Here is a 25,538-nt window from a genome sequence, read left to right as displayed (position 1 = left end):
ATAAAGCAATCAAGAAGTCACATAAAGCAGAATAGCACAACAGCTATTTTTGACAATTTTAATTTCTAATTCTAGCTATGTTTTTAAATTTTAAAAAATATTAAGCATTCTCCCCTGTTAAGAATGAAGAAATTAACATTATTTTCAGAACTGTCATAATCCATTTCTGAATGATTTCTAGCAGCTTTAAGTGGTGTTTCACTATCATAAAGGAAAAATTCAGTATATCTTTCAAAATATGTATATTCGTGTCTGAACTGTGTGTTTATTTCAGAATCACACCTGTAGGAATTAATTTAAAATATAATTGTGATAAGTCTAACAGCATTTTTATTGACAAAAATACTTTTCACATCATGCCAGTGCCATCTAATAATATTTTTTGGACATAACATTAAAGTTGATTTTTATGGAATTAAGTTTTAGGTAAATTCCATTTTACACAAGGTACCAGATGCCACAGTTAGAAATTGCATTAAAGATATTAAGACTGCAAATCAAACTCATGAGTTTGGGAAGTACCAAAACTAAGCGGTTCATCTCTAGTGCTCATCAGTATTGTAAGTGTAAGTTCATCCCACAGGACCATCGTGGCAGAGGGAGGGAGAAGAAGCATTCAATTGCTCTCACATGCTCTGCAACCTTTTTTAGACATGTGGAAGTCCTTGTGTCTTTGTGCTGCTTTTAGCTGTGTTTTCTGTGAGCTGAAAGCAGCATATGCTCTTTGGGACTGGAGCATTGGCAATGCAGCCATTGACTAGGTAAGGTTATATACCCAAGTATTTTAACTAAAGCTTAAAAAAAAATAACAGATTTTTCAGCTATAAATAGCAATGGTGCACATTTCAGTAATGATGCTCAGTAAGGTATTTGAGTATGAGGTGGAAGTGGCCTCCCAGTCCCGCTGCTACATTTCCAATCAGCATTCAAGCCCCTCTGCCTCAGGGGGAGCCTTTTCTGACTGAAAGGTATAGGTGCCATTTTGATCATCTTTAAGAAGTAGGAAATTGTATCACTCTTTTTTCTGGAAATAAAATTCTTTCTAATTTAGTTGGTTTAGATTTAGTTGATAAAAAGATCTGGCTATAAGTGAAGCACAGCCACAAGTGCAAAATTCCATAAAAATACAGGATAAACACAGAAATTGCTAAAAATATTTCTGTAGTTCTTAGATCATTCTTTCAATGGAATTTAATTGAAGCTGGTTTGTATAAAAGGGTTTTTTTTTTCATTACTGGTGTAGATTCTGCGTCATCAATTTCTATAATTGGATTTCACTATTATAAATTTTAGATATCATCTTAAAGCAGTACATGGGTGTACAATTACTCTCCTTGCTTGTAATCTTTTCATTCCCAAATTCCATTCCCCAAATGCACCTGCTTTGCAGGTTGAAGACTAATTGTACCAGATCTCCAAAATCTTTTATCTTCTTTCTGCCATGGAAGTTCAGGTATCTTTGTCTTTGGGTAGTGGCAGGGAATAAGACTGACAAAGAGAGAGAAGGGAGGCTGAAAAGGAAAATTGAGGAGTAGTGAAATTCCCTCCATCCTCCCCAGTTCCAAGTTGCAGCATATTTGAAATCAGTACTTCCTCTTAACCATTTCACATGCAGCAGTAGGAAGCTTTTATGTCCCAGAGAACATCTTGGTCATTGGAGAGCACAGGTAGCAGAGGATCCATAATAGCTGACTTCCTGAGATTGGGAGAGCAGGAAAGCATCTCACTGGCAGGCAAGTGAGCAGTTCAAACCACATCAGCTTTGGTTTTGTAATATGAAATGTATGCATTTAGTATGCTGGTTTACTCTCTCATTTAAAAAATATCTTTATATTTTCATTTATATTGATTTTTGAAGTTTAAAAGCAGAACTTTCTTTAGATATGGATGTTTTTCTGAATGAAACATTTCTTTTCATGTTTCCTGATAGAAGAGGAAAATGTGTCATCAAATACAACCAGGGATCTAGTATTTAAAGGAGAGATGTACTCAGAGAACTATCTTTTGCTTGAATGACAGATTAAAATGGAAATAATGCTTAGCTAACAAGGATAAAAACCTTAAACTGTACTTATTTTTAGGTTTGCTCCAAGTACTTTGCTTACCCTATAACAACATATTCATAGTAGTTTTTATATGAGCACAGAGATGTCTTCAGGCACAGATACATGATCAAGAAGATCTATTTTCCGCTAAATCAAACCAAAATAATCTTCCAATGCTGTGTTAGGATCTGGCCTGTGGCATGAATGAGAAAGTGGTATAGCAAAATGTCACAATATTGATTGCAATTATTAACTTTAAGGAAGGGTCATGTAAGACGTCTTGGGCTCTGAACTCAGTGGTGTGAACGGTTCCTGATGAGATTAGCGATAAAGATGTCAAGACAGCAAGAGCTCTGAGATGATGTAGTGTCCTTACAGGGCACTGTTCGACAAATGGGTTTGGAAGTAGTCTGATAGTAACCATTGCGTAGGGTTGGCAGTTCCTTTTTGGGTAGAATGCAGTTCAGAAGAAAGGATGAGATTATTCTTTCATATCGTGGAGGTAAAGAGAGGATTGACATTGAGTTTTGTGGAAGGTTCAGTAAACTTGAAAGACAAATGCTTCTCATACATTCATATTGTGACAGGAAAAGAAACTGTTCTAGGAATATGAGGAGAATTAGAGCTTTAAGACATGCAGAAAACTTACGTTGTGTGCATGATGATGTGTTTATCATTGAGTTAATTTCAATTTAAAATGTTGAAGGTGTGAGTAAGAATTAAATATTCTTAAATGGGAGTGGGAAGGAAAAATGACAATGATTACATTTAAAGAATTAGTAATATTTCTTAAGAATTCTGTGGTGCTTTTAGAACACCTGAATCTGACTGGCATTCAGTCTCTAAGACATGCACCTAGGACTTGATATCAGCCTTGGCAAATATCAGTCATTCAGACCGTACTTTCTGCAGCACAATCTGTCTTTAAAATTGATTAAGAACAGTCAAATAACTGAGGAACAATTTTAAAACACAGTGTTAATGAAGTCTGACAGTAAACAAGAGTTTCTTTCTTAGCACCCTCCCGTTTAATTCCCTAGCGAAGGAGGAGGTTGCTGCAGACAGACGCGGGCTGGGCGCTCGTGTGGCTGCGGGCAGCACTTCAGCAGGATGCCGGGGGAGCCGTGCGCTGCGTGCCGAGTCACACCAGCGGCGTGGGCTGAGCCCTGCAGAGGGGGACGCAGAGGGTAGCGCTGAAAATGGGAGATCTGCTCTGAGCTCCTGTGTGGGTGCAACCCTGAGAGACTCGTCTGGTTTTGCTAATTCAGCTATGGGTTTTGAAATATGTTGTTCGGGGTGTCTCTCTTGATAATTACAAACAAACAGATAATCCCAACAGTCTTGCAGATAGTAAAATGATTTCTGTAGTTTCAGTGTGGTATTTTTACTGACAGTTGGTGAAGCAGCTTATTAAACTGCGTAAGCAATTGGCATGCAGTGCAAACTTCAGTTTTACTCTCTGAATCTTAAAAGCATTAGATGTTTCTTCCAATTTAATATCTGCATAATGGATATGGATGGCAAGATATGCTGCTGCCAGGCAGCTCTCAGCAGCCTTCAACAGGCTAGCATAGACTTCCAGAGCAACGGCGTTTTTCCACTCATGTTATCCATCTTGTGCCAAATATGCTGAGCCTCAGTTTTTTGCACAAGGCATTGATGCAAATTGTGCTTTGGTCCTGTTTTACCCCATCCTGCAGGCCATGGTTCAGGTTCGGGGGTGGAACAGGAGTGTGTGAATGCCATTGACTCACCTCACTCCTGCTCCCCTGCTCTCCTCGCTGGCTCTTGTCCTGCTGTAGCAGTATGACAGAGGAGTCCTCACTCAGCCTGCCTCTCCCTTTCTTTTCATTAATGATCTTCCCATTGTAAAGACCAAGATGAAAATTCATTCTTGGGCCATTGCTGCTAATTTCTTTCAGTCAGGGAATTAGTAGAAAGGCATCATTATCCCTGAATTTCATACTGGCAGCTGTGGAAGACAAAAACTCCCTTCTGTTCATGCCGGGTATGGTAATTGTTTAGCATCCTGTGCAGTGTATGTGCAGTCCATTTTTTGGCAGGTATTCTACAAGTATGTTGCATTATTTCCTCTCCTACTTCGCTGCTTCTCCTCTCCTCCCCCTTGGGTTACTCTCTGGAAATGTGTTTTCAGCTCTTGTATCTGCTTGCTGATGCCGCACCTTGATTTGCATGTTAACATGGTTGATCTTTTCAGAAAGCAGAAAGCAATTTTAAATGGTTGTTCAATTATTACATATATGAGCAAGCTGATAGACACAGGACATTTTAAAACTATGTAAATATCAGAATCAGAGGAACAACTTCTACAATTCTGTTATTTTATCCTTGTTTCAGATGGGAACGAACAATTTACAGCTTTTAGGCTTTGACAGCTTTTAGCACTTCACTGGATGCACTGTGAAATAGTTCCTTCAGGGTGCTGTCCTTTACTAACTCCCTGAATTTTCAGCCAGGTTGGGCCTATGTTTCTCTTGTCAGAGCTGGGCAGGCATCCTCAGCCAGGGCTGTGGATTTTGTAGAAGCCAGGCTGTTCTTCTCTACCTTCAAGTCGCTGAATTCAGTCTTCTGTTAAAAGGTCAAATGTGTGAGCTCACACATTTTGACATTATGAAACAGGGATGGAGGGTTTGTTGCTTGTGGTTTTTATTTGGCTTTTTAAAGTTCCAGTTTTCAAATCTGCCAGTTTGAGAACCTGCCCTTTTTGTTTTCTTCAACTGAGCTAGAGGTGCACACTCACTGTGTGAGGCATTGTGGCCTTTTAGCTCATCGTAAACAAGATCCTTAAAATCATAAGTTTACTGTATATCCAAAAAATGAGAAAAACGTATTTTGCTAGCTCAGAATTTCAAAACCATGTGTGAATGAAATTTGAGGAAAAGTATTCTATATATAGTACAGTAAATAGCTGGATTTTCTGGGGGTTTTTGTCCTCCATCTCTATGTTTGGTACTGTCTGAATACTAATGCTTCAAAACAAAACAAAAAAAATCAAAGCATTTTGTATTGTCAAAATGGTTGTGTTATTTTTAACTTTCTTTTCCATGTAAGTGCAACTTCTTGGGGTAATCCACTGTCAGTACCTGGCTCTGGTAGAGGTTTCCTGACCATTCCTGTTTCTACCAGAGCGTCCTTGGTTCAGCCTGTCCCATGCCTGTTGACTTCACTGTCCTCTTCCAAAGACAGCCTTGCTGTGTAATTGCTTGGGAGTGTGCATATGCTCTTGATCAAGGGGACTTAGGTATATAGTTAAATCTTTTTAAAGCTGTCGAGATTTGGGGGTGTTTAGAGTGTGGGTAAAAAAGTACATTTTTGGTCATGCCTACAGAAGGTAAAAGTAGTCTCACAGTATTTTCACTGTTGTCCACACTAAAATATAATACGAACATAAATTGTGAGCCCTTATTATTCATGCAGATAATGTGTATCTTATACTGCAAGTCACCTGGTTCTGCTCTTAAATCCTGTTACTATCTAAAGATGCAGAATGGCTACCAGGAGAAGAAGCCTCTTTATAAAATAATTTCAAACTTTAATGGCAGCTAAAATGTAATAGGAAGCCTCTAAGCTGGAAGAAATAGATCTGTGCCATTTTCTTCCCTGTAGGGAAGAAAATGTAAGTGTAAGTAGCCCTCTCTGATTCTTTTTCAGGTGGCAATAATATTGAACAGAAGGACCATCATCCATGCCCTTCCTGATTCCCACTTTGCATTGAAATTGGCTGTCTCTCACACAGTTTCAATGCCTGGTACAAAATAAATTGCCTATTGCCTTGAAGTCAGCTGGGAAGCTTCAACCCAAAGTTCTTTTTTGTCAGTGTTTAGGAGTGGTGCATGTTTGAAGGAGTCAAAGCATATGGAATCATGTAAATATAGGTTACTGAGGTCTTACAGTGGTTTGTGAATAGGCTGAATTTTGGTCAGTGGGTTTCTACAAGAACAGTGAGGTCACCTTGCTGGGCTGTAATACTCCTCTGTGGCCAGTTTTACAGTGTGCCTATTAGATAACACCAATACTTAAAATTCCAAAAAAGAAGAATCCCACTAAGCTTCTGAGCAGTTCCTTATTTACACTAAATAAATGTAACTTTAGGGGCTACTATTTTCTCTGGTATGTGCAGCTAAATAACCGTCATTTCTGTTTATGATTTTGTTTATCTGGTAGAAAAGAGTGGTGGAACAGCTTCGAAAGAATTTGATAGTGAAGCAGGAACAGCCAGACAGTAAATTTCAAATACAGCCATTGGCACAATCAGAAAACAAACTACAGACACCACAGCCACAACCACTACAACAACTACAGCAACATCACCATCAACAGCAGCAACAGTCCACGGCACCCTCTCCAAACGTGATAGGATCACAGGTAAAAAACTACAACAATTATTTTTCTTACTAAAGGTAAAGCTCACTGAAAATTAAAAAAACTGCAGAGAGAAAACTGCAAACTTTCATTTATGCCTACTAATGTACCAATATGAATTTCTTTTTCTATGCATATATGGGTCTTCTGGGGTTTTTTGTCAGAAATCTCCAATCTGAGTTTAAAAAACTAGGTACTGTTTAGAAGTTGAATCATAACCCCACAGAAAAGAAGGGTGGCAGTATATCACCTTTTTTAAAAATAAGTGCAAGTTTAGCAAATGAGCATGTCTTTTCCCTAGATGCATGAATGAATCTGACAATACCTAGTAGGTCTCAATAAACAGTAAATACTTTACACACACTGTATGATTAAAATCCTTTATTTTTAAATGACTAACAAAATGCCCTCTACAAATGTGAACAAAATGCAAGAAAACAGTTCCTTCTTCTTTCTGCTTGATTCTTTTTAAACAGATGTAAGTCATGCCAACTAATACCTGAATTTTCAAGGATTTGTCTAAAAGTATACAGTGTTAATTGCAGAGTTCAAGTTTTAGAAAATAGTTTTTATTAGGAAGGTGAACTGAATTTGGGTACAGTATGGGATTAGAGACATAATCCCAGAACTCAACAGAGAAAGTGGTTTGCCTAAGAGGGGAATTTCAAGTTTCTCCTGTTCAGATACTTGAATTCACAAAAGTGTGCTAATAAAACAGCTAAAAAATGCAGGGAGGTGTGCTGTAAAAAGAAGTTTATATGAAGTATTTTCTTTCCTGTTGATGGAATCTTAGGAGCTCATGTTTACCTGGATAGGCAGATGGCAGAATTCACCCATGAAGTTTGCTTTATGCACATTGCAGTGAATCACACCCACAGCTTTAACCAGTTGTGATTCTCATCTTCCCTGTTTCTGAAAGCAGAGAAGAGAAAATTAGTTAGGCTGTTAGTTCTCTTGTTAACTCACCGAGCTGGTTTGGATGTGCTCTAAAATGCATGTGTGAAGCTTAGCTAATTGTATTTTTGGGAAAAGTATATTGAAGAAATGAAGCAGACCTAACTGAGGAAAATGTGTTTTGAGCAGCAACATCAATAGCAAAACTATAATAGAACAAAGATGCAAATATTACTGTGTCCTAAAGTATTTATAGACAAACAATGAATCACTGTTGTACCAGTGATCTCTGTTTCTCAGTCAGGAAATATGAGACCAAACAGTTTCATGTGTTTCTCAGTATTCCACACTTTACATTCATTCATTAACTTCCAGGTCATCTCCTGGGCTGTAAAAATTGAGGTTTTGTTCAAAGTTAAAGAGCCCTCTAGCGAAACAGTCAAAAAACTGCTACACTCTTCTGACTACCATTGGTACAGTATTATTTGGAAAGTAGTTACAAGTTGGAAGGCAGGTTGTCCTGTCCCTTGAATAAACAAGACTGCTTTCATCCTTAACACTTTTCTGGTTTTATTTATGTTAGTAAAATACTGAGGTATCCTCACTGGTTTCTGTACATTTTGCGTCTAAGGTTGTGCATCTTACTGTCTCAATCTCTTTTGGCAAAGAAAAGTCAAATATTTTATCTCTCTATGAAGTTTGTTCATGCCTGTTTTTGTAAATAATGCATTTTTCAAGGCTGTGTCAGTGCAGAGAATGCTGACAGTGATTGTTTTCAAAGCAGTCAAATATAGGAATCAAGGTATATATGCCATAATTAACAGTAACATTTTATAATACATAGTATGTCCAGTAAGAAGGTCTTTTAAAATTTTCCTAAACAACAAGCCTGCTAAAAGGTCATATTATTGCAATATTATGTGCAATGATGCAGACTTTCTATGAATGCCACTTCAGTATGAATTAATGTATTGATGACTTTTTAGAATAAGCAATCTAATTAGTGCTCAGCAAAGTAACAGGGATATTCAAGCTCTGTGATCTTCTGACTGAAACTCTGTACTCTGAGTACTTGCAGAGTTAATAGAACCTTTTGGAAGAGTCACAGTCTTGTATTACATGATTGATTACACCTTTCTTTAAAACGTTTATGGTTGAATGTAATGCTTGTGAAAATGATATCACGTTACATCTCATTGGAAAAGCTTGAATAATGTTACTCATTATGGGAATGCAGCCTCATGCTTTGGGGAAGGTGCAGCAGAGGTCGATAAGCTTGTTAGATCTCAGATAAAAAGTTAAGAAAATTGTGTTGCAACAACGAAAATTTAATTATGTCTGGATTTTTCATAAATGTATAAAACTGAGGCATAAATTATCCTTTGATTTGGCATTATACAGTGAATTTTTTCACACTTGTGCATAATTAACAGGGGACATAGTTTAATTATAATGAAATTAGAGGTGTGAAGGTAAACTGTGTTTTTGTTTAAAGGAATAGTATTGGTGAAAATACTGAAGAATTCAACTGGAAATATTTTATTAGAAAAAATATAAAGGTCTTGTATGATTAAAGTCCTGTAGTCTAAATCAGACATGTTCAGAACACAAAGACTGCCTGATTCCTGGTTTTCCATTTTTTCCTCTGTTGAACGTAGAGCTGACATCAGAAGGGAATGATGGTTATTTAGTACTAAGAGCATTTGATCATTCCACTAAAGTTTTGAAGATGCAGTGCTGCTGGTGCAATGGATTTTTTACACCAAAGTGAAAAGAAATAAGTTCATTTGCCATTCTGTCAAGTGTCACTTGTCATGAGTTTTCTGTTTGCATCATGTTCTGGTTTTATATGGAGACTCTCCCCTTGTTGCTTTTTCAATGAAATTTGTAGTGTCCATTTGCTTTAGCATCTTGGAAGACAGTGCATTTTAAAACGAAGCTGTGAAAAGATAGTTGCTTCACCTTTGGAATTTTGGGCATGATGTACTGAGGCATTTCAGATAAATGCTGGTGTTACATGATTCAAAACCACTCTTTTTAAAACAGGCCAAGAGTAATCAAGGTGTCAAATATATATTCCAAAACTAGCCCATTCCACAGATGTTAAACTTAATTACCTGCAACTGGGCAGACTAACAGCCAGCTCTTACAACTTCAGGGCAACCCTACTGATACTCTTAGGAAAGAAAGTTCAGTGCAAGGTAACTGTATGTATCACTAAACCTGAGACTGGGATGCCCAAAATAAAAAAAATATGTATTTGTTTTTAAAGAAACAAACTTACAAATGTTTTTCCCCCCTCTTCCTCTGATTGTGAGGAATGTAACTATAGTTTCCATTTGAAAACAGAAGTTTTACTCAGTGAGCAGCTAGTTTACTGCTAACCTCCACCTTAAATGTTTGATATTGACAGTGCATGTTTGGAAGTAATATGAAACTAAAAGATCCAAAATGTGTATGCCACTGCTGACACTTGATTGTAATTTTCTTAGGAATTTGTTTTGATTCAATCTGCAATGCTGCAGGTGATTAAAACAGACTAAACAGGTGCCTCAAATGAGAATGCTTTCTAGCTATCCAGTTTTCAGAGGTGTAAGATAATGTGCTTGTCTGAACAGCAGGTAGATAGACTCAGAGCTGCCTTTTCTTTCTCATGCTGTCTATTGTTTCTGACTAACCAACCCACGTCCTGTCTGATACAGAGTGTCTCTGTCTCTTACAGTGTATTTTCTGTTTCCCTTAGAAAACTGTAACTACAGCTTCTATGATCACCACTAAGACACTACCTCTCGTCTTGAAAGCAGCAACTGCGACCATGCCTGCCTCTGTTGTGGGTCAGAGACCTACCATTGCCATGGTTACTGCTATCAACAACAATCAGAAAGCAGTCCTCAGCACTGATGCGCAGAATGCACCAGTCAACCTCCAGACAACAAATAAGGTCACTGGGCCAGGAGCTGAGGCAGTCCAAATAGTGACAAAAAACACAGTAACTTTGGTAAGCGTTTCATGTGTTTGCCCTGCAGATATGTGTGGGTTTGGTTAACAATAAGGCTATTGGAAAAAAATAAACAGTCAGGGTTTCTCACGGAAAGGAGGATAGTAGGGACATGGTGTGAGGTTCACTAGCTGACATTGCTAAAGAGATAGTCTAGAAGAAAAACATCTTCTCTCCATGTGGGTTGTTATTACTGTTTTGCTTTATAGAATTAAATCAGTGCTGTTATCACCTCTGTGTAGTTTCCCCTGTTAGTAACTGTAGTCGTGGGGAGGTAGTGATTGTTTTGCCCTTACTGAACTTGTATGGCTGTGTTCTGCAGAATTCCTACTCTTTTCTTAGGCAAAGGAGATGTCAGACTCTCTTCATTTGATCAATTTGGGTGTTAGGGTTTTTTGAGTCAATTTCTTATTCCCTTTGCATGATAAAGTCTTTGGTGTTAGACGCATCCCTTAAGTTTGCCCACTACCATGTCTTCACTCAGCACATTTTCAAATGCATAAACAGATGCTGTTTCTTTAAAAACATGTAGTTTGGAAATACGACTTTTGTGCTTTGGATACATCACACAGTCTTTTCCAGAATAGTTAGCCACTTAGAAATAAAAGAACCAGTGTTTCAGAATTGGATTATATAGGCTTCTTGGTCTGGAAATCAGGCATTATATAACAACATGACAGGGAAATTTACTTCTGAAGTAAATGCTATGCTTTTATTAAATATAAATCTGATTTATCTATATTTATTAAAATACAGTTTAATGCAGATGGAAGTAATTTTGCTTCCTAATGAGGCATATGTTTGTGATCAGAATAGAGAAGACTATTTGAGTGGAGCTTTTTCTCCTGTTCTCTTTTCCTGTGTCATTCCTTGCACCACTGTCATCTGTTCTTTGCGTCTGTGCTTCATTTCCTTGCTGAATAACTTTGATTTGAGGAGGTAATTCTGTTTTAATACTAGTCCTTGATTTATGTTTCTGTAGCAAATTTCATCAAAAATATCAGAATATTTTCCTGAGAACTAATTAATCAGTACAAGACCTTTTTGAAGAAAATTGCGATCTTATGTGGGTGGACAAAAGTATAAAAGGGTATAAAGTAACATTGACATTAATTTCAGAGAATCTCCCCAGGTAGTCAAGGTAGCTGGTAGTGCTGTTCAGTGATTAATCATGTGGCAGCTTCATGCAGCTGATTTCAGTTCACTTTCAGGGAAGTACTTAAGTTTCCTTAAAATCCTAATTGTTTCAAATGAATGACCTACTTTTGAAAATTTCAAATTGTGTATTTTGAGCCCCTCATAGTGTCATTAATATTGCTAAAAGAGTTGTAACTTCCAGATCTTTACTGTTTGCATGAGCTGGTCTCTCATTCTTCTATGTATCATTCACTATAAAAAGACCACAGTTCATATAGCTGGACATCAAAGTGTTACTATTTTCTGTCTGTTGTAATGTCATTTTTTAATGATTAAAACAAATATGAAATGGTTTTAGATTTTAGAGTTTTAGAGTACAGAGCACAGTAGTTAGTACAGTTGAACTAAAAGGAAATATGCCTGCAATTTATGAAGCAAGTTGTGTAGGTTCTAGAAAGTAAGGTTTAGTTCTGTCTTTATTGCATTTCTAATGAGGAACCTCTTGCTATGAAAAATTGTTTACAGAGTGAAAACAGAGGACATCAGGTGTGAAAGTATATTCAGGATGTTGATTTTTGTGAAAAACTTCAAAGATAAATTTTCCTCTTACTGAACTTTCTCATGTTCTTACAGCAGGTTCAGGCTACGCCTCAGCCCATAAAAGTGCCGCAGTTCATCCCTCCTCCCAGACTTACTCCTCGTCCAAATTTTCTTCCACAGGTGAGTATACAGAGAACAAACAGTAGAAGGAAGAACTTAAATATAGCATAGATAGAAGAGACTTTTGATGAACATTGTGTGGTGTTTATTGCTGATGTGCTGGAGAAGACAGTCCATCCTCGACAGGTTTGCAGATGATAACAAATTTGAGGGTTCAGTCAATATTCTTCAGGGCAGTGGGGACACCCAGGCAGCCCTAGACAGGATAAAGGAAAAGACTAACAGGAATTTCTTGAGCCTCAGCATGAAAAAAGGAAAAGTCTTGTACCTGGAATGGACTAACCCCCTGCACAGGTATAGGTTGGGGACTGACTGGCTGAGGAGCTGCGTGGCTTAAAAGGTCTTGATTGACAGTAGCTAAATGAGTGTTGTACCCTAACAGCAGAGAAACCTACCAGCATATTGACCTGTACCAACAGGATTACAGCCAGTAGATTCAGGGAAGAGATTATCCACCTTTCCTCAGCAATCATAAAACTGAGTCCAATAAACATCCTATAGTTTTAGAATCCCTGGTTGATAAATTTGAATGGAGCATGGGAAGAAAGGCCACTAAGATAGCTTGGGGGAGGCAGGAATGTATGACCTGTAAGGAGAGGCCAAGGCATCTGGGCTTTTCAGTTTTGGAGAAGAGGCTTTGAAGGCACCCTAACAGCAGTGTTACTTCCAGTATCAGCAAGGAAATAAACAAGAAGCTGGAGACACAGGTGCTTGGCAGGACAATTAGAGGCCATGCTCATAAACTGGAACAGGGAAGTTTTAGACTGCATATAAGGAAACATTTCTCTCCTTGAGGACAATAGGGAGCAGAAGAGGCTTGCCAGACATATGAAAGCTCCGTCCTTGAAGTTTTGCAAGGCTTATCTGGACAAAGCCTTGAGCCACCCAATCTGCATTTAGTGATGGCACTGCTCTGAGCAGGAAGTCAAATTAGTGACCTCCTCAGCCACCCTCCAGCCTGTATGAGTTTGTAGTTATGAAATTTGCATATGATGAATATATATGATCTTGTTTGCAATAAATGAAATGACCCCATGGAATAGGTGTCATCAAAATCAAAGCATCACCCACGGCCTTAAATTGCTCTAATTGTTGCTTGCTGCTCATAAGCGAAAAAAGAAAAAATGAGATGTCTAGATAATTCCCAAGTATTTCTGTATTGCAAGGGAGAGTGACCTCTGTTTTCAGTTGAGTAGTAAAATTTGTAGTTTACTTTTTTTTTTTCCAATGATTTGGGGAAGACACAGATTGCTTCTTTACGTTAAAAAAATCTTGGATGAACGACTTAATTTGTATGTGGTGCTGTGAATAAAAGTAAATCTTTTGCAAAGTGAGAAAGGAAAGTGAAGGCTGGTGTCTGATTAAGATTTGAGTATGGTGAGATCTGTTGGAATGTGACCTAGTTTTTCATGGTAAAATGCTTTATGGAGTATTACAGATGGATAGGATAATAGGAATCAAATAAGGAAAAAAACACTTTATTTTTTTAAAGTAATGTGCTCTACTTCTGTACTCTGTAATGATATTTTAAGTCCATTGTTAAGTACAAACTTAACAGTGACAAGAAATAAGCAAGCATTGGTGATAGTTTTGGAAGATTCCTGTGGCTCTTTCCTTTCTTGTGAAAGAAGAGAAAATATTGCATTTACCTGTACCTTCAGCACTTTCAGTAAGGGATTAATATATAATCTTGTCAGTTCTTTTGCTTATCAAGGTTGGTTGTGCAGGTATCTAAATAATATATAGAGTTGACAGATAACACGTATTTGCTGAAAAAAATAATTCTTTGTTTCAGGGCACTGTCAACTGTTCATAACTTCTTGGAGGTTCATTACAAAGCCCTGAAACACTTTTAACATAAGCACTTCAGCTGTGCCTGTAAATATCACATAGATTTTTTTGGCTTGTAAAACCAAGATGTTAATTTAGATACAGATAAGGCATTTGGCAATAAACATTCTGTGTAAGTGTCTGTGCATCCAAATACCATTTCAGGGACAGTGACTATATATGCAAATGTTATGGATGGGTTTTATGTAAGTAGGCTTGAAAATGTGGTGCTTTTTCCTCATAACATACTTAGGACAGTATGCTAAAAATTATATTATCTAAAAAAAATCAAGGAGCCTCCTGCAGATTATACAGGATGAATTGAAAGACTTAGTAAAAAGTTGATCTGAAATACTAATATACTAATCTCTCTTTTTTTCTTTCCTCCTTTTCTTATTTTTGTAGGTTCGACCTAAACCAGTTGCCCAAAATAACATTCCTATTGCCCCTGCACCTCCTCCAATGCTTGCAGCTCCTCAGCTTATTCAGAGGCCTGTGATGTTGACAACAAAGTTCACACCCACCTCTTTACCCAACTCTCAGAACTCCATACATCCAGTTCGTGTAGTTAACGGGCAGACAGCAACCATAGCCAAAACTTTCCCTATGGCACAGCTCACCAGCATCGTGATAGCAGCACCGGGTACCAGGCTCGCTGGACCTCAGACTGTACAGATCAGCAAACCAAACATTGAAAAACAGGTACAGATAAAGTGTCTACTAATGCAAGGTACTGGGTTTATTGCTTTAACTCTGCAGGTTTGGAGAGGATGACAACCAGGGAGAAGTTTTTAGTGGATACTGGAGATATTCATGTTCCAGTGGCAGTATAAGTTATGGAATGACTTGCAGCTCTTGGGATAGAAGTTACCATTTCTTTTCATATGGGCCATTGGCACCGTTTTCTCCTGCTTCAATGTTTTTATGCTCCCTCTACTGTTTAAACGTCAGTAGTTCATAAACAGGCTACATTGCAGAGTTTGACTAGTATCTTGAAGAATAAGTACAAGCTGAAATCCATCTTCATATCAAGCCCTTTTGTTTTTCAAAGGGTGGTTATGTGAAGGCAAAAATTGCACAAAATTGTAGGGATACTTAATAGGATAAATGTAGCCATTTCTTCCGTGATCCCTTGATCTTGCAATCTTGTGATTGGAGGCAAAACAGTCTCGCTCAGCTTCTGAAGTCTGGTGGTTCCCTGTGTCTAAATTGGATTAAATGACTGGAAAGGAGACCTTCAGAAGCAGAGAATTCTGTATGTTTAAAGTCTCTCTTCAGAAAAGACTTCTGTAAAATAAAAATTACTTAAGTCAGTGTGGATTGCAACTGAGAATCCTTGCCAGTCTATCCAAGTAAAGCAATATTCTGATTCACTTTTAAGTCTTTTGCATATTTTATGTTAGTAATAGTGTAACATTGTATACTATACTGCATACTATAACACATAATATTTATGTAATCTATATAGGTAATAGTAGTATATATGTCACTTATAACTTATAACTAGACTAATGTGCCTTGAAGTTACCTTCTTTCTGCTTTTGAAGTACTTATGGAGACTATGAAAATCATGTGCATGAAAGATGTACTCGTGCTCAGTTCTGCTTGTGAAGTCTCAAGAGTAGGTTCTTGATACCTCAGGGCTGTTTCACAGGTTATTCAGCAATGTCTGCCCTTTCCATGTGATTTGAAGTTGTACTTCTGCTATATTTGACTTTTGATGCCTGTTTCTTTTGATGTCAGCAATATTCATTTGCTCTTTGAATAATTATTGGCAACTACAGAAAAACATAGAAGAATGGTGGTGGTTCAATAACAAATGAATTTTTCTGTATAGTTTCTCCATATCATAAAGGGGAAAAGTTTGTCTCTCTGTAGCTTACCTAACTCAGTTTATAGCCTCAATATCCATGCTATAGGCTGAGGAATGCCATGCAGAGGATTTATGACTTGAGAAAAGAAAAAAGCTTCAGAAACATCTGAGATTGAGGGGTTCAGAGAGACAGTTTTTGAGCCATTCACAATTCTGTAAAATACGAAGACTGAGGAGTGAGAAGTACAATATGTATGTGCCATGCAGGATGGTTTCTAAGTGGAAGTCTTTATGGGATGAATTTTCTTGGAAGTGTGTTATTACCATAGGTTATGGTGATTTCTGTAACAAAGTTAACTCTTAAGATCACTGTTATATCTTGTGTGGCTGTGTGGGGTAATGGATTGGTGACAAGGCTGTTTTGTTCTTTGTTAAATGAAAATACCTTATTTAACATTCCTCTCACATCAGATTCTTCAATTAAGTCTTTGTTAGTACACTGCCAGCTTTAAACACTTTTTCTCCTGTACCTGTGAAAGTATTTGTTTTTCTTTAGTAGTCAAAGTAAAAAAAGTCATTCTTATCACTGAATGAGAGAAACACTGTTTTCTTTCAGACTATTAAGCCACATGTGGAAACAGAAGAGAAGCAAACAGAAAGTCGTACAGTTACTCCACCTGCTGCACCGAAGCCAAAACGAGAAGAAAATCCACAGGTATCAGAACATACCCAGAGCTTTCTTTAAAGAAAAAAAAAAAAAAAAAAAAAAAAAAGGACACTGTTCTTCAGAAAATATTTTTCTCTCTCTTCCCTCAAGACTTCTTAACTTTAACATTCCATACATTCCTGTTGGACAGCAGTAGTTGATAAGGCTACAAAATAAAAAAATCTAAATAGATACAGTGCATTGCATTTTTCAGTTCTGGAATGCATTTGGCTTCTAAGTCCTTTGTAAGTTAGAAGATTGTCATTTTTCGGTGATACTTCCTTCAAACAGGGGTTTTAGATTGTGGAGCTGATTTCCATTCCTTTGAGGTTTTGCACTCTGGAGTTGTTCTCAAAACTGAAGAAATGTCTTTGTTTTACTTTATAAAATATTTCTATTCTGGTGAGCAGGAAAGAAAGAGTCACATATATTCATATTCTGCTTGTGTTTTAGTCCAGTTTAGTTTGTGGTGAAAGAGAGGACGGAACGACTTGTTTCTTAAAGCCTTTCTGCCATGAAGAGCTTTGGAAGTGACTACCTAAATGCTCTGCTACATTTGTTTCTGTAGATGAATTAAGATTGACTATTGTGTGAGCTCTAACTGTTGTCAGTCAGACAACAGAATTCTGATTTTTACATGTTTCTGCATTTCCTGCATTAAAATTAGAATCCTCTAAGAAACCCATAGCCCTTAGCAAATAGCAAATCTATGCTATAGTTGGCTCCTTGTAGTTCACAGTAGATGGAGAATGATCTTAAACTAGCAATATTTTTCTGGCAATTGAGCCGTGTTGGTATTTTCTAATAGTCAGTTCGGTGCTGCAATGGAGGTAAAGAAGCTGCTCTCTTGTTCCCAGCTCTGCCAACTCTGTGATCATGAGCAATGGGCATTTCCCAGTATCTCAGTCTAGGTTCCCATCTAGAAAATGAGACTCTTGTCTATCCTTTTTCAAGAAGTTTGACATACATGAATGAGAAGTGATTTATCGGAGCAAAGTATCACTAAAATTTTTTTTGGTGCTTAGTTACTGTTCAGCTGCCTTTAAAGGACTTAAATGACTCATCCTAACAGTTGTACTTTTCATGATCTTTTTTCTCTCCCCTCACAGAAACTTGCCTTCATGGTGTCTCTGGGACTAGTTACTCACGACCACCTGGAAGGTAGGAAAAATGTCTTAGTTGGTTGTTCAGCTCCTAATTTCATGGTCATTCTGAATTGGAAGTAGGATTCCAAAATATTTCTAGTATTAAATGCAGTATTTTCTTGTACAATAGTACCTTTGGGTTGTCTGTAGTCTTGATCTAACTTGGTTTGTTGTGCATGTTTTTGTTCTCCTTATGACGTTGAAACAAAGCAGTTATTTATGCAGCGGAGAGCAGCGGTTGGAAAGAAACTGTATGCTCTGATGGTAGAAAAGAAATCTGTGGCAATACCAATGCCTTCTGGACAACCCCTCTATCTGCAAAGATACACCTTGGATAATTTTACTGTAACCTATGTCTAGATTTTTAATTTATTTCATGATTTCATGGGACTATAATTTGTAATGAATGAGTTAATGGATTATAATTTGATTTATAATTGAAACTTTTAATCCTATACATTGAAAGACAGCCTATCATTTCAATTGCCTACGTATTTCTGTACTGTATTTTTAAGTATCAGCAAGGTTACCAGAAGCTTTTTTTTAGATCCCTGTTATACTGACCATGAGTTTAGAGTGTCTTAGTTGTGGATTACTGGGTCAGAAGAAGGCAGTAATTTCATTAGTTACTTGAGCACTGTATTTGTATTTCTTGTCAGTTGTTAGTTTTCAAACCTTCAGAAGTTAAAAATATAACCCAGTTGCCTATACCAGGCATGACTGGTGTTCTGTAGAAATCTGTACAGCTTTTCTCACATGCAAACTGAGTTCTGAGGACTTTATATAATTTCTGAGATCCATTGTTTTCTAACCTGAATGCTTTGTTTTACCAGAAATCCAAAGTAAGAGACAAGAGAGGAAAAGAAGAACAACAGCAAATCCAGTGTACAGTGGAGCCGTTTTTGAGCCCGAGGTATTAATTTTTTTGCTGGGGGAAGCTGGTTCTAAGCTTTCTCAGTTCTACCTAGAAAGGCAATCTATCATTTGTAGTTCAAAAGGCCATTGCAATGGCATGACCCTCAGATTTTTAAATAGTAAATACATTGGGGTGTTCTTCTAGTACTTTCATCTTTTTCTTCCTTCTCCTTTATAAAGCTGGTGTCAAATGGCAGTGTGTGTTGGTCTGCTTGTGTATCAGCCTGAAGCAGTTCAGATGTCAGAAGCAGTGTAAAAAAGCTAGCCTTTCTGAAGGTGTGCTTCAGAAAACACAAAAGCCAGTAATCTCACTTAGTACTTACTGTGCTCCTCAGCTACTGCATTTAGTTATTGCCAGAAATGTTCCCCAACAGAAATTGTTCCATTCTTCCCTGCAGCGCAAGAAGAGTACAGTGACGTACCTGAACAGCACAATGCATCCTGGGACACGTAAAAGAGGTGAGGTATACCCAGACCTGTCTCCCTGTCCAGTGCTTCTTCCTCCATATTGCATTTGTAGTCTCCATGGAGCAGAACAAGGACTTTACAGTACTTCATTTGTTCAGTAAATTTCCATGGTAGGCAAAGACCATGACTTCTAGGGATTAGCACAGCAAGATCTATTAGGCAGCTCAATGTTTCATTTCAAAAAAATGAGTTTCACTCTCAAAAAAAACCCCAAACAAAACCCACCCAAATTGCTAGATATTCACTAGAGATGTGATATGTTTGAACATCATTTAGGAGTAGGGAAGCTGTTGTTAAGAACCCCTTTTTAACTACTAGATTGTATTGTTACTGTCAAGAAGAAAGTGGTTATAGAAAAAGCATCTGTGCCCTGAATAGGAGAGGAAACTTAGTGTGACAAAAGCCTTGTTCCCCACTGGCAATAGGGATGGGTCAAGAACTTACCTTGAGTGAGAAAAGCTGTCATGCTTGTACTAAGCACTTTAGCTGCAACCAGAGTGCCACTTGTCCTAAAATGAGAGATGATCTTTCATATAGGCATGCAGTGTTTTTCAGAAGAAATCCTTCTGTAGAACAGGTAAAATTTTAAGACTTAAATTATGGTGAAACAGATGAAAGAGAACAGCATGGGAGAGAACGTAATGCCATTATTTGTACATGGCATCAACCACACCTACCTTAATCTTTACCTGATTTTTGATGATTTTCTGCAGTTCTTAAAGACTCAACACTTTCTCTATTCCTAAGTTTTCTGTCTAAAAAAAGTAATCAGTCAGTTTGGAAAAAATCAAACCAGTCTGTCACCTAGCCCTGTTCTTGATCCATGTTTTCAGTCCAGCTGAATGTGGCAAAGCAGAGACTTCTGCAGCTATGCTGTTTTTAAATAAAAGATGTGTCTTTACTGCTATCGCCTAATAAATTAAATGTCTTTTTAAAAATTGTATTATGTAGATTTTAAATAGAGAGTTTTTGCATTTACTCTGTAGATAAGTAAAAGTTCCTTCTTCTAGTAATGATTTCTTAATTTTATTTTAGACCTTATAGTGAAAAATTACTGTATCAATGAAAATGATTGCACGCATTTGTACTCGATACTCCTTAGCCTGTTTTTGCAACTGACTATTATACTTTCTGTTTTTTTCCTCACACCCTGTTGTGAGCCTTTACATTGTATCAGCACCAAATTAGTAGCACATGTTTTCAATTGACAAAAGATTTGGAAGTATACATTTGTTTTGTAATTTAATACACCAATATATTGAGTGAAAAGCTTTTGTAAGCATTTGCCCTTGAGAGCTTTAGTTTAATTATAGATGGTGCTGAGCATGTCAAAAATTTCACCCCTGGACATCACTAGCAGAAATCCATTTCCAAGGACATACTTAGTTCTGGAACATATCCAGACCTTAAATGCAAGGTTTAGCATGTTAATAAGTATAGTCTGACAATCTGTAAACATAAGATCTGGGGAATTATTCCCAGATCCTAACTCCTTTATGTTTACATATCCATAAATTACCCTGGAGAAGGAAGGCAGAATTGATGGTTGCATACTGGGTTTTTGCTGTCTTTCTTTGCATTCATAATTTTATAAGAATTGTTATGAAGACATTTTGCACATCTGCTAGTCTAAAGGGGTATCTAGGAATTGTGCATAATCGAACATACTTGGCTGAGAAAGTCTTAAGAAAGAACACAGAATTTGGAGGGGGTTGCAGTAGACCAGTGATAGGTTAAAACTGATAGTAGTTATGGGTCAGAAAACAAGACCTGTTCTTAGGTAACCTAATTTAAAAAATGCTGTAGGGTAGAAAATGCTGATCTGTGAATTAACAGGTTTAAAAAATGGGAAGAAAAGTAAGGGAGTGGTGAGTGTTGGCCTCTGATAAAGGACTTAACCTTTGTGTAGATTTATGCTGGCACTTAAAAAGATAGGGAGGTATGGGATAACAGAAGAAAGGATTTAATAGTAGTTATTGTAGCTTCTGTGGAGCTTCGATGCCAACATTTTTCCCCTAAAAACTGAATAGCCTCATTTTTAGGAGTAGCAACTGTCCCCATGCTGCTTTTGTGGGAATGATTCTTTGACCCTCTACAGAGCTTATTTCTATTTCCTTCTGAAATACATCTTTTAAATGTTCTTTCCTTGCAAAATTCTACTTAAAGATTTCTAAAAATTGTTTAAATCTTTGCTTCTGTCCTTCCACTTGTAACTTTTGTATTAACTTCCTCTCTGTGCTACATCATTTCCTTTTTCACGCTAGCCAATGAGGACCACTGGCCAAAGGTATGTAAGATCATTTTTCCTTTCTTTTTTTTTTTTTTGTTTGTGTTCCCTGTTGTTAATATGTAGGTCGTCCACCTAAATACAACACGGTGTTGGGGTTTGGGGCTTTGACCCCCACGTCCCCTCTGTCCAGTTATCCTGACTCCCCTGAAAATGAAAAGACAGAGACCACATTTACTTTCCCTGCAGCTGTTCAGCCCGTGTCCCTGCCTAGCCCCAGCTCCACAGACGTAAGTAACTCTTGGGGAGGGGGTTACTTATAGAAACTTGCGCAAAACAGACACGAGGAAAATCATTGCAGGTTTTGTTTCTTCAAGCTCACTCGTCACTTGTCCTGATTCAGTGCAGTGAAACAGTCCAGCATTTTTTTAAAACCCTTCCATTTTTTCCTCCTGCACCTATGTTGTTAGAGATTTTATTTATAACTCCTTCAGTGGATTGAAACATTGGGAGGCACCAGGCATGCTAGATGAGCTCCTTTCCTTTGTGTAGTGTCTGAGATCTTGTCTGACTGAATTGAATCTGTCATCCATGAAAAAGGGCCAGGGGGCGTGGGGGGTAGGTGGGGAAGGGGAAAATGAAAAGTAATAGGCCATAATAACAAAAAGTTGTGTTTCTATAATGAGAGAAGGATGGAAACTGCTTCGTCATGCAGAACAGCCAGGAGCAGCATTTGTGGCACTAATTTGGCAGAAAGTGTGTTGTGGCTTCAGTAGGGGTAAAACAGTCCTCAGGAGCTGGAGTGTACTTTCATTTAAGAGCTTGCTTTTAGAAGACTGGTATTTACAGGGCACAGCTTAAGAATCAGAAGGTGCTTGCTTATTTCTTCATAGTGGCGCTACAATATCTTTCTGCATTTCTTTTTTAGAAAAGACAGTCACATATACTTGAGGCCCGACTATCTGAAACGGCCTTTAAGGAAAAGCTGGGTTTTTCCAGTTGCACCATTGTAAGAATGTGGACTGAGAGACCAACTCTACTGACCACGTAGAATGGGGAATAGAAGCCAGTTCCTTGCCTCTGAACTGTATTTGTTCTGCAGAGGTAACAGGAATAGGAGTAGTACAAGTGTATCTGAAGCACTGAAATAAATAGATGCAATTCTCATACCCAGGGAATACACATATGGAATTACAAGGTTCTCTTTTATATGGTCATTTTTGAGAGCAGATTAGCACGTGACTGCAAAAACCCTTTCCTGACAGCCAAATAAATGGGTACTGTGGAACAGCTCCTCATGGATACGATGGGACAGCTCCATCTCTGTGGACTTTTAAAAATAAGCAGTACAGATGACTTGCAAATATGATGAAGAGCACATATTTTACAGTGGCTCCAAGAGAAGGACTGGATAGTGTGGTGGGGTTTTTTTTTTCCATCTCTGATGTGTGTGTATACTGCTGAGTCTTTTCCTACTGTGTAAGAGTTCTCAAATGAGTATGATGAGTTGTTGCCCTGTTTTCTGCAGTGCCTGATGGCAGCAAGCTAAACCAAGAATAAATTTCTGTAGCATTCAAATCTAGTTCTGAATGCACTTAATTTTCTGAATTAGGATTGTATTTAGGCCTGGGTTCTGGATTGCTTTAATATACATTAATTAATGAAAATTGAAGTGATTTAAACGAGACAAGGGAAGATTACCTAGCAGGTAACAAACATTCTCTCTTACTTGAACATACCATAATACAGAGCAATAGCACTCTTTCTCCTTTAAAATCATATGTAAATCCCCTTTAACGTTTTCTAGACAAGCCCTTTAGTTTATATGTATGCAACAGACTTAACATTTTTAAGGAGCTTGATATTTCTAAAGAATTTTATACCAAAGTCACATTCAGTACATATTCACTATCAGTTGGACTAATTTGGTAGAATTTTCAGAAGTACTTGGTGTTGAAATCTATTTAAAATAAAATACATGTGAAAGTAGAAAATATACTTCAGAATGCTCAAAAAAACTTTTTAATTAAAAATAAGCTATGAAGCAAAATGTGAATCTTCAGAGACAGCAAAATATCAGAAAGGAGGCAAATACCTGTTCTTTGTTAAGTTTTATAATTCTTACTTGCTAGTTGTAAAGAAAGAAATTGTTTCCAATTGCCATCATAAGATGGAAGGTGTTCTGTTAATATGTTCTAATAAGATTGCTGTATAAGCTTGCACAGTCACTTTTTTCTGATTTGGTTTCCAAATATTTATGTAGTTGTCATGCTGTGTACTTTTTCTGTCTGAGTTTTGAGAACTTATCAATACTTGTAAAAATCTTAACATCCTTGGCTTGAAAAGTACTCTGTATTTAAACAGTAATAGTTCAAGTCGTGCTGGTGGTGAAGACAAAGAGGAACATTAGTTCTTTGATATTTAAGATCCTTGCAACTCAAATTGATGGAGCATACAAGATCCACTGAAATGCATGGCACAGTTTATTCCAGGGGCTACCATTGAAGACACCTATCCTGCCAGTCACCAGCAGTCTTTTCTTCATCCCTTGAATGCCTCCTGTGTTGTTTCAGCACAGATACATCTGAGGCCACATAGTGATCTGCATAAGGGAACTGACATAGCTAAAAATTGTTAGTCTTAGCCAGGATCATGCTCTAATCCAGTTAATTTTATAGACACAACTATTCTTGTGCCAGCTTCATGCAGGGTGAAATGAGAAGGCATATAGAGCAATCAGGATCACTTCTATTGGCAGTGAGGCCCAACCATGTCGTGTTGAAGAGGGTCTACACTGCTAGCAGATGATGTGAATATAGAAAGGAATATCTCTAGATAGGACAGAAAATGTTTTCTGTAGTTACAGGCTCGGATTTGGAACTCTGAACTCTTAAAATTGAAACCACAAGTGTATGTCTAAGGAAAAGGCTATTTCAGAAGTCTCAGTTAAAATAATTGAGCAGTTCATCAGACAGATAAAGAAGAAAATTGCAGCTTTGCCTATCTTTAAAATATTTTTGCATTAAGGGTTTAATTCCTATAGGCTTTAAAATGGAAATTTGATTCAGCACTTGAGTAATCTATGTGTTCAGCCAGCCTATGAAAATTGCAAATCAGGCCAAGCACTTGGCATCAGGAACAGTGGACCGGAACAGCCTTTTTGAATTTCTCCTGAAATGTTATTCTCTGAATGACAAGGAGAAATTTTGAAGGGAGGATGAAGCAGAAACTTAAGATGAGATTGGTGATAAGGATGGAGGGGTAGAAAGTAGGTCTAGAACCTGAGAAAAGGAAGGAAATAATGCAGTAGGCAGGATTGAGCAAAACCTTTTCTTTTTTCTCTCCATATTTTTTGCCCCTTTTTCCTATTTGGCCATTGTCTTGCCAAATGGTTACGTGAGCCACTTATGTGTTATGTGTGGTTCTCCCTCATGCAGTAGTGCCATCTTCACCTGGAAGATAGCAATTGCCTCTGAAAGTCTATTATTTAGAAGTAAGAATTGTGAAAAAAATATCTCTGTTTTAGTGATGATTCAAGTCTTTAGTCACAAAATGCCTTTTTATTAGTGAACACTTATATCAAAACAGTTTTTCAGTTGAGAGGAGCATTGTCGAACACTCAGATTGCAAAGTCAAGCCCATAAAAGTTAGAATACGCCAGAATTAGTATTGCATCTGATAATTTAATTCACTTACATCATACACTAAGATCATCTTTATTTATATAATCATGAACAATTCATGTTGCAGAATATTTAGTTTTCCCATGTTATTCCAATGAAATGTACATACAAGTATGGTATTACAAACTCAAGCACAAAAGCTCCTTTTGTTACTGTATTATTCAGTTTTGTTGCCTAAAGCCAGGCCCTGTTGCTCTAGACACCTTACCTTATCAAAATAAAGAAAACTGTTAACTGTCCAGAAACCCTAAATTTATTTTCCTGGTCCCTTGTGAAAAGGAAGTGGAGCAGAAAGTGATGTTAAATCACCTTTTATGGTATCTGTTCTGAAATTATTCTTCAGTCACTTCAGGCAGTAGCATGTCTGAGCAGCCTCAATGGGCTCTCTGCTCTAGCCTAAGTTTCCTGGCTATAGCCTACACAAAGCTGCTTCAGAAGCTGAGGTTAGTAGGTGCATGTCACAACACCAATGCCAGTCCTCCCTTTATGCATATATGTATTAACTGCCCATTAACTGGGGCATTTTTTTGTAATCAAACATTGGCTGGGATTTTGGTAAGGACAGTTGTTAACT

The 25,538-nt window shown here is 37.5% G+C and overlaps 1 protein-coding gene across 8 annotated transcripts in view; it reads left to right on the top strand.

Annotated features, from left to right (window-relative positions):
• The window catches only part of PHF21A (PHD finger protein 21A), a 134,839-nt gene that overhangs the window by 93,018 nt on the left and 16,283 nt on the right, over positions 1-25,538 (top strand). For 5 of the 8 annotated variants that reach the window (XM_083862804.1, XM_083862803.1, XM_083862802.1 and 2 more), the window contains 9 exons: positions 6,231-6,431; positions 10,066-10,320; positions 12,091-12,177; positions 14,413-14,709; positions 16,437-16,535; positions 17,636-17,687; positions 18,505-18,584; positions 18,985-19,045; positions 21,408-21,571. In XM_083862804.1, coding sequence (XP_083718930.1) covers positions 6,231-6,431; positions 10,066-10,320; positions 12,091-12,177; positions 14,413-14,709; positions 16,437-16,535; positions 17,636-17,687; positions 18,505-18,584; positions 18,985-19,045; positions 21,408-21,571 — 1,296 coding nt within the window. Of the gene's footprint in view, positions 1-6,230; positions 6,432-10,065; positions 10,321-12,090; positions 12,178-14,412; positions 14,710-16,436; positions 16,536-17,635; positions 17,688-18,504; positions 18,585-18,984; positions 19,046-21,318; positions 21,342-21,407; positions 21,572-25,538 lie in introns of all 8 variants that reach the window. The other 3 variants (XM_083862808.1, XM_083862807.1, XM_083862809.1) reach the window with 2 other exon arrangements.

This window comes from Zosterops lateralis, assembly GCF_965231275.1.
Source record: "Zosterops lateralis genome assembly, chromosome: 6".
Taxonomy (NCBI): Eukaryota; Metazoa; Chordata; class Aves; order Passeriformes; family Zosteropidae; genus Zosterops; species Zosterops lateralis.
The sequence above is the reverse complement of the archived record's forward strand: the minus strand, read 5'-3'. Positions and strand labels throughout refer to the sequence as shown.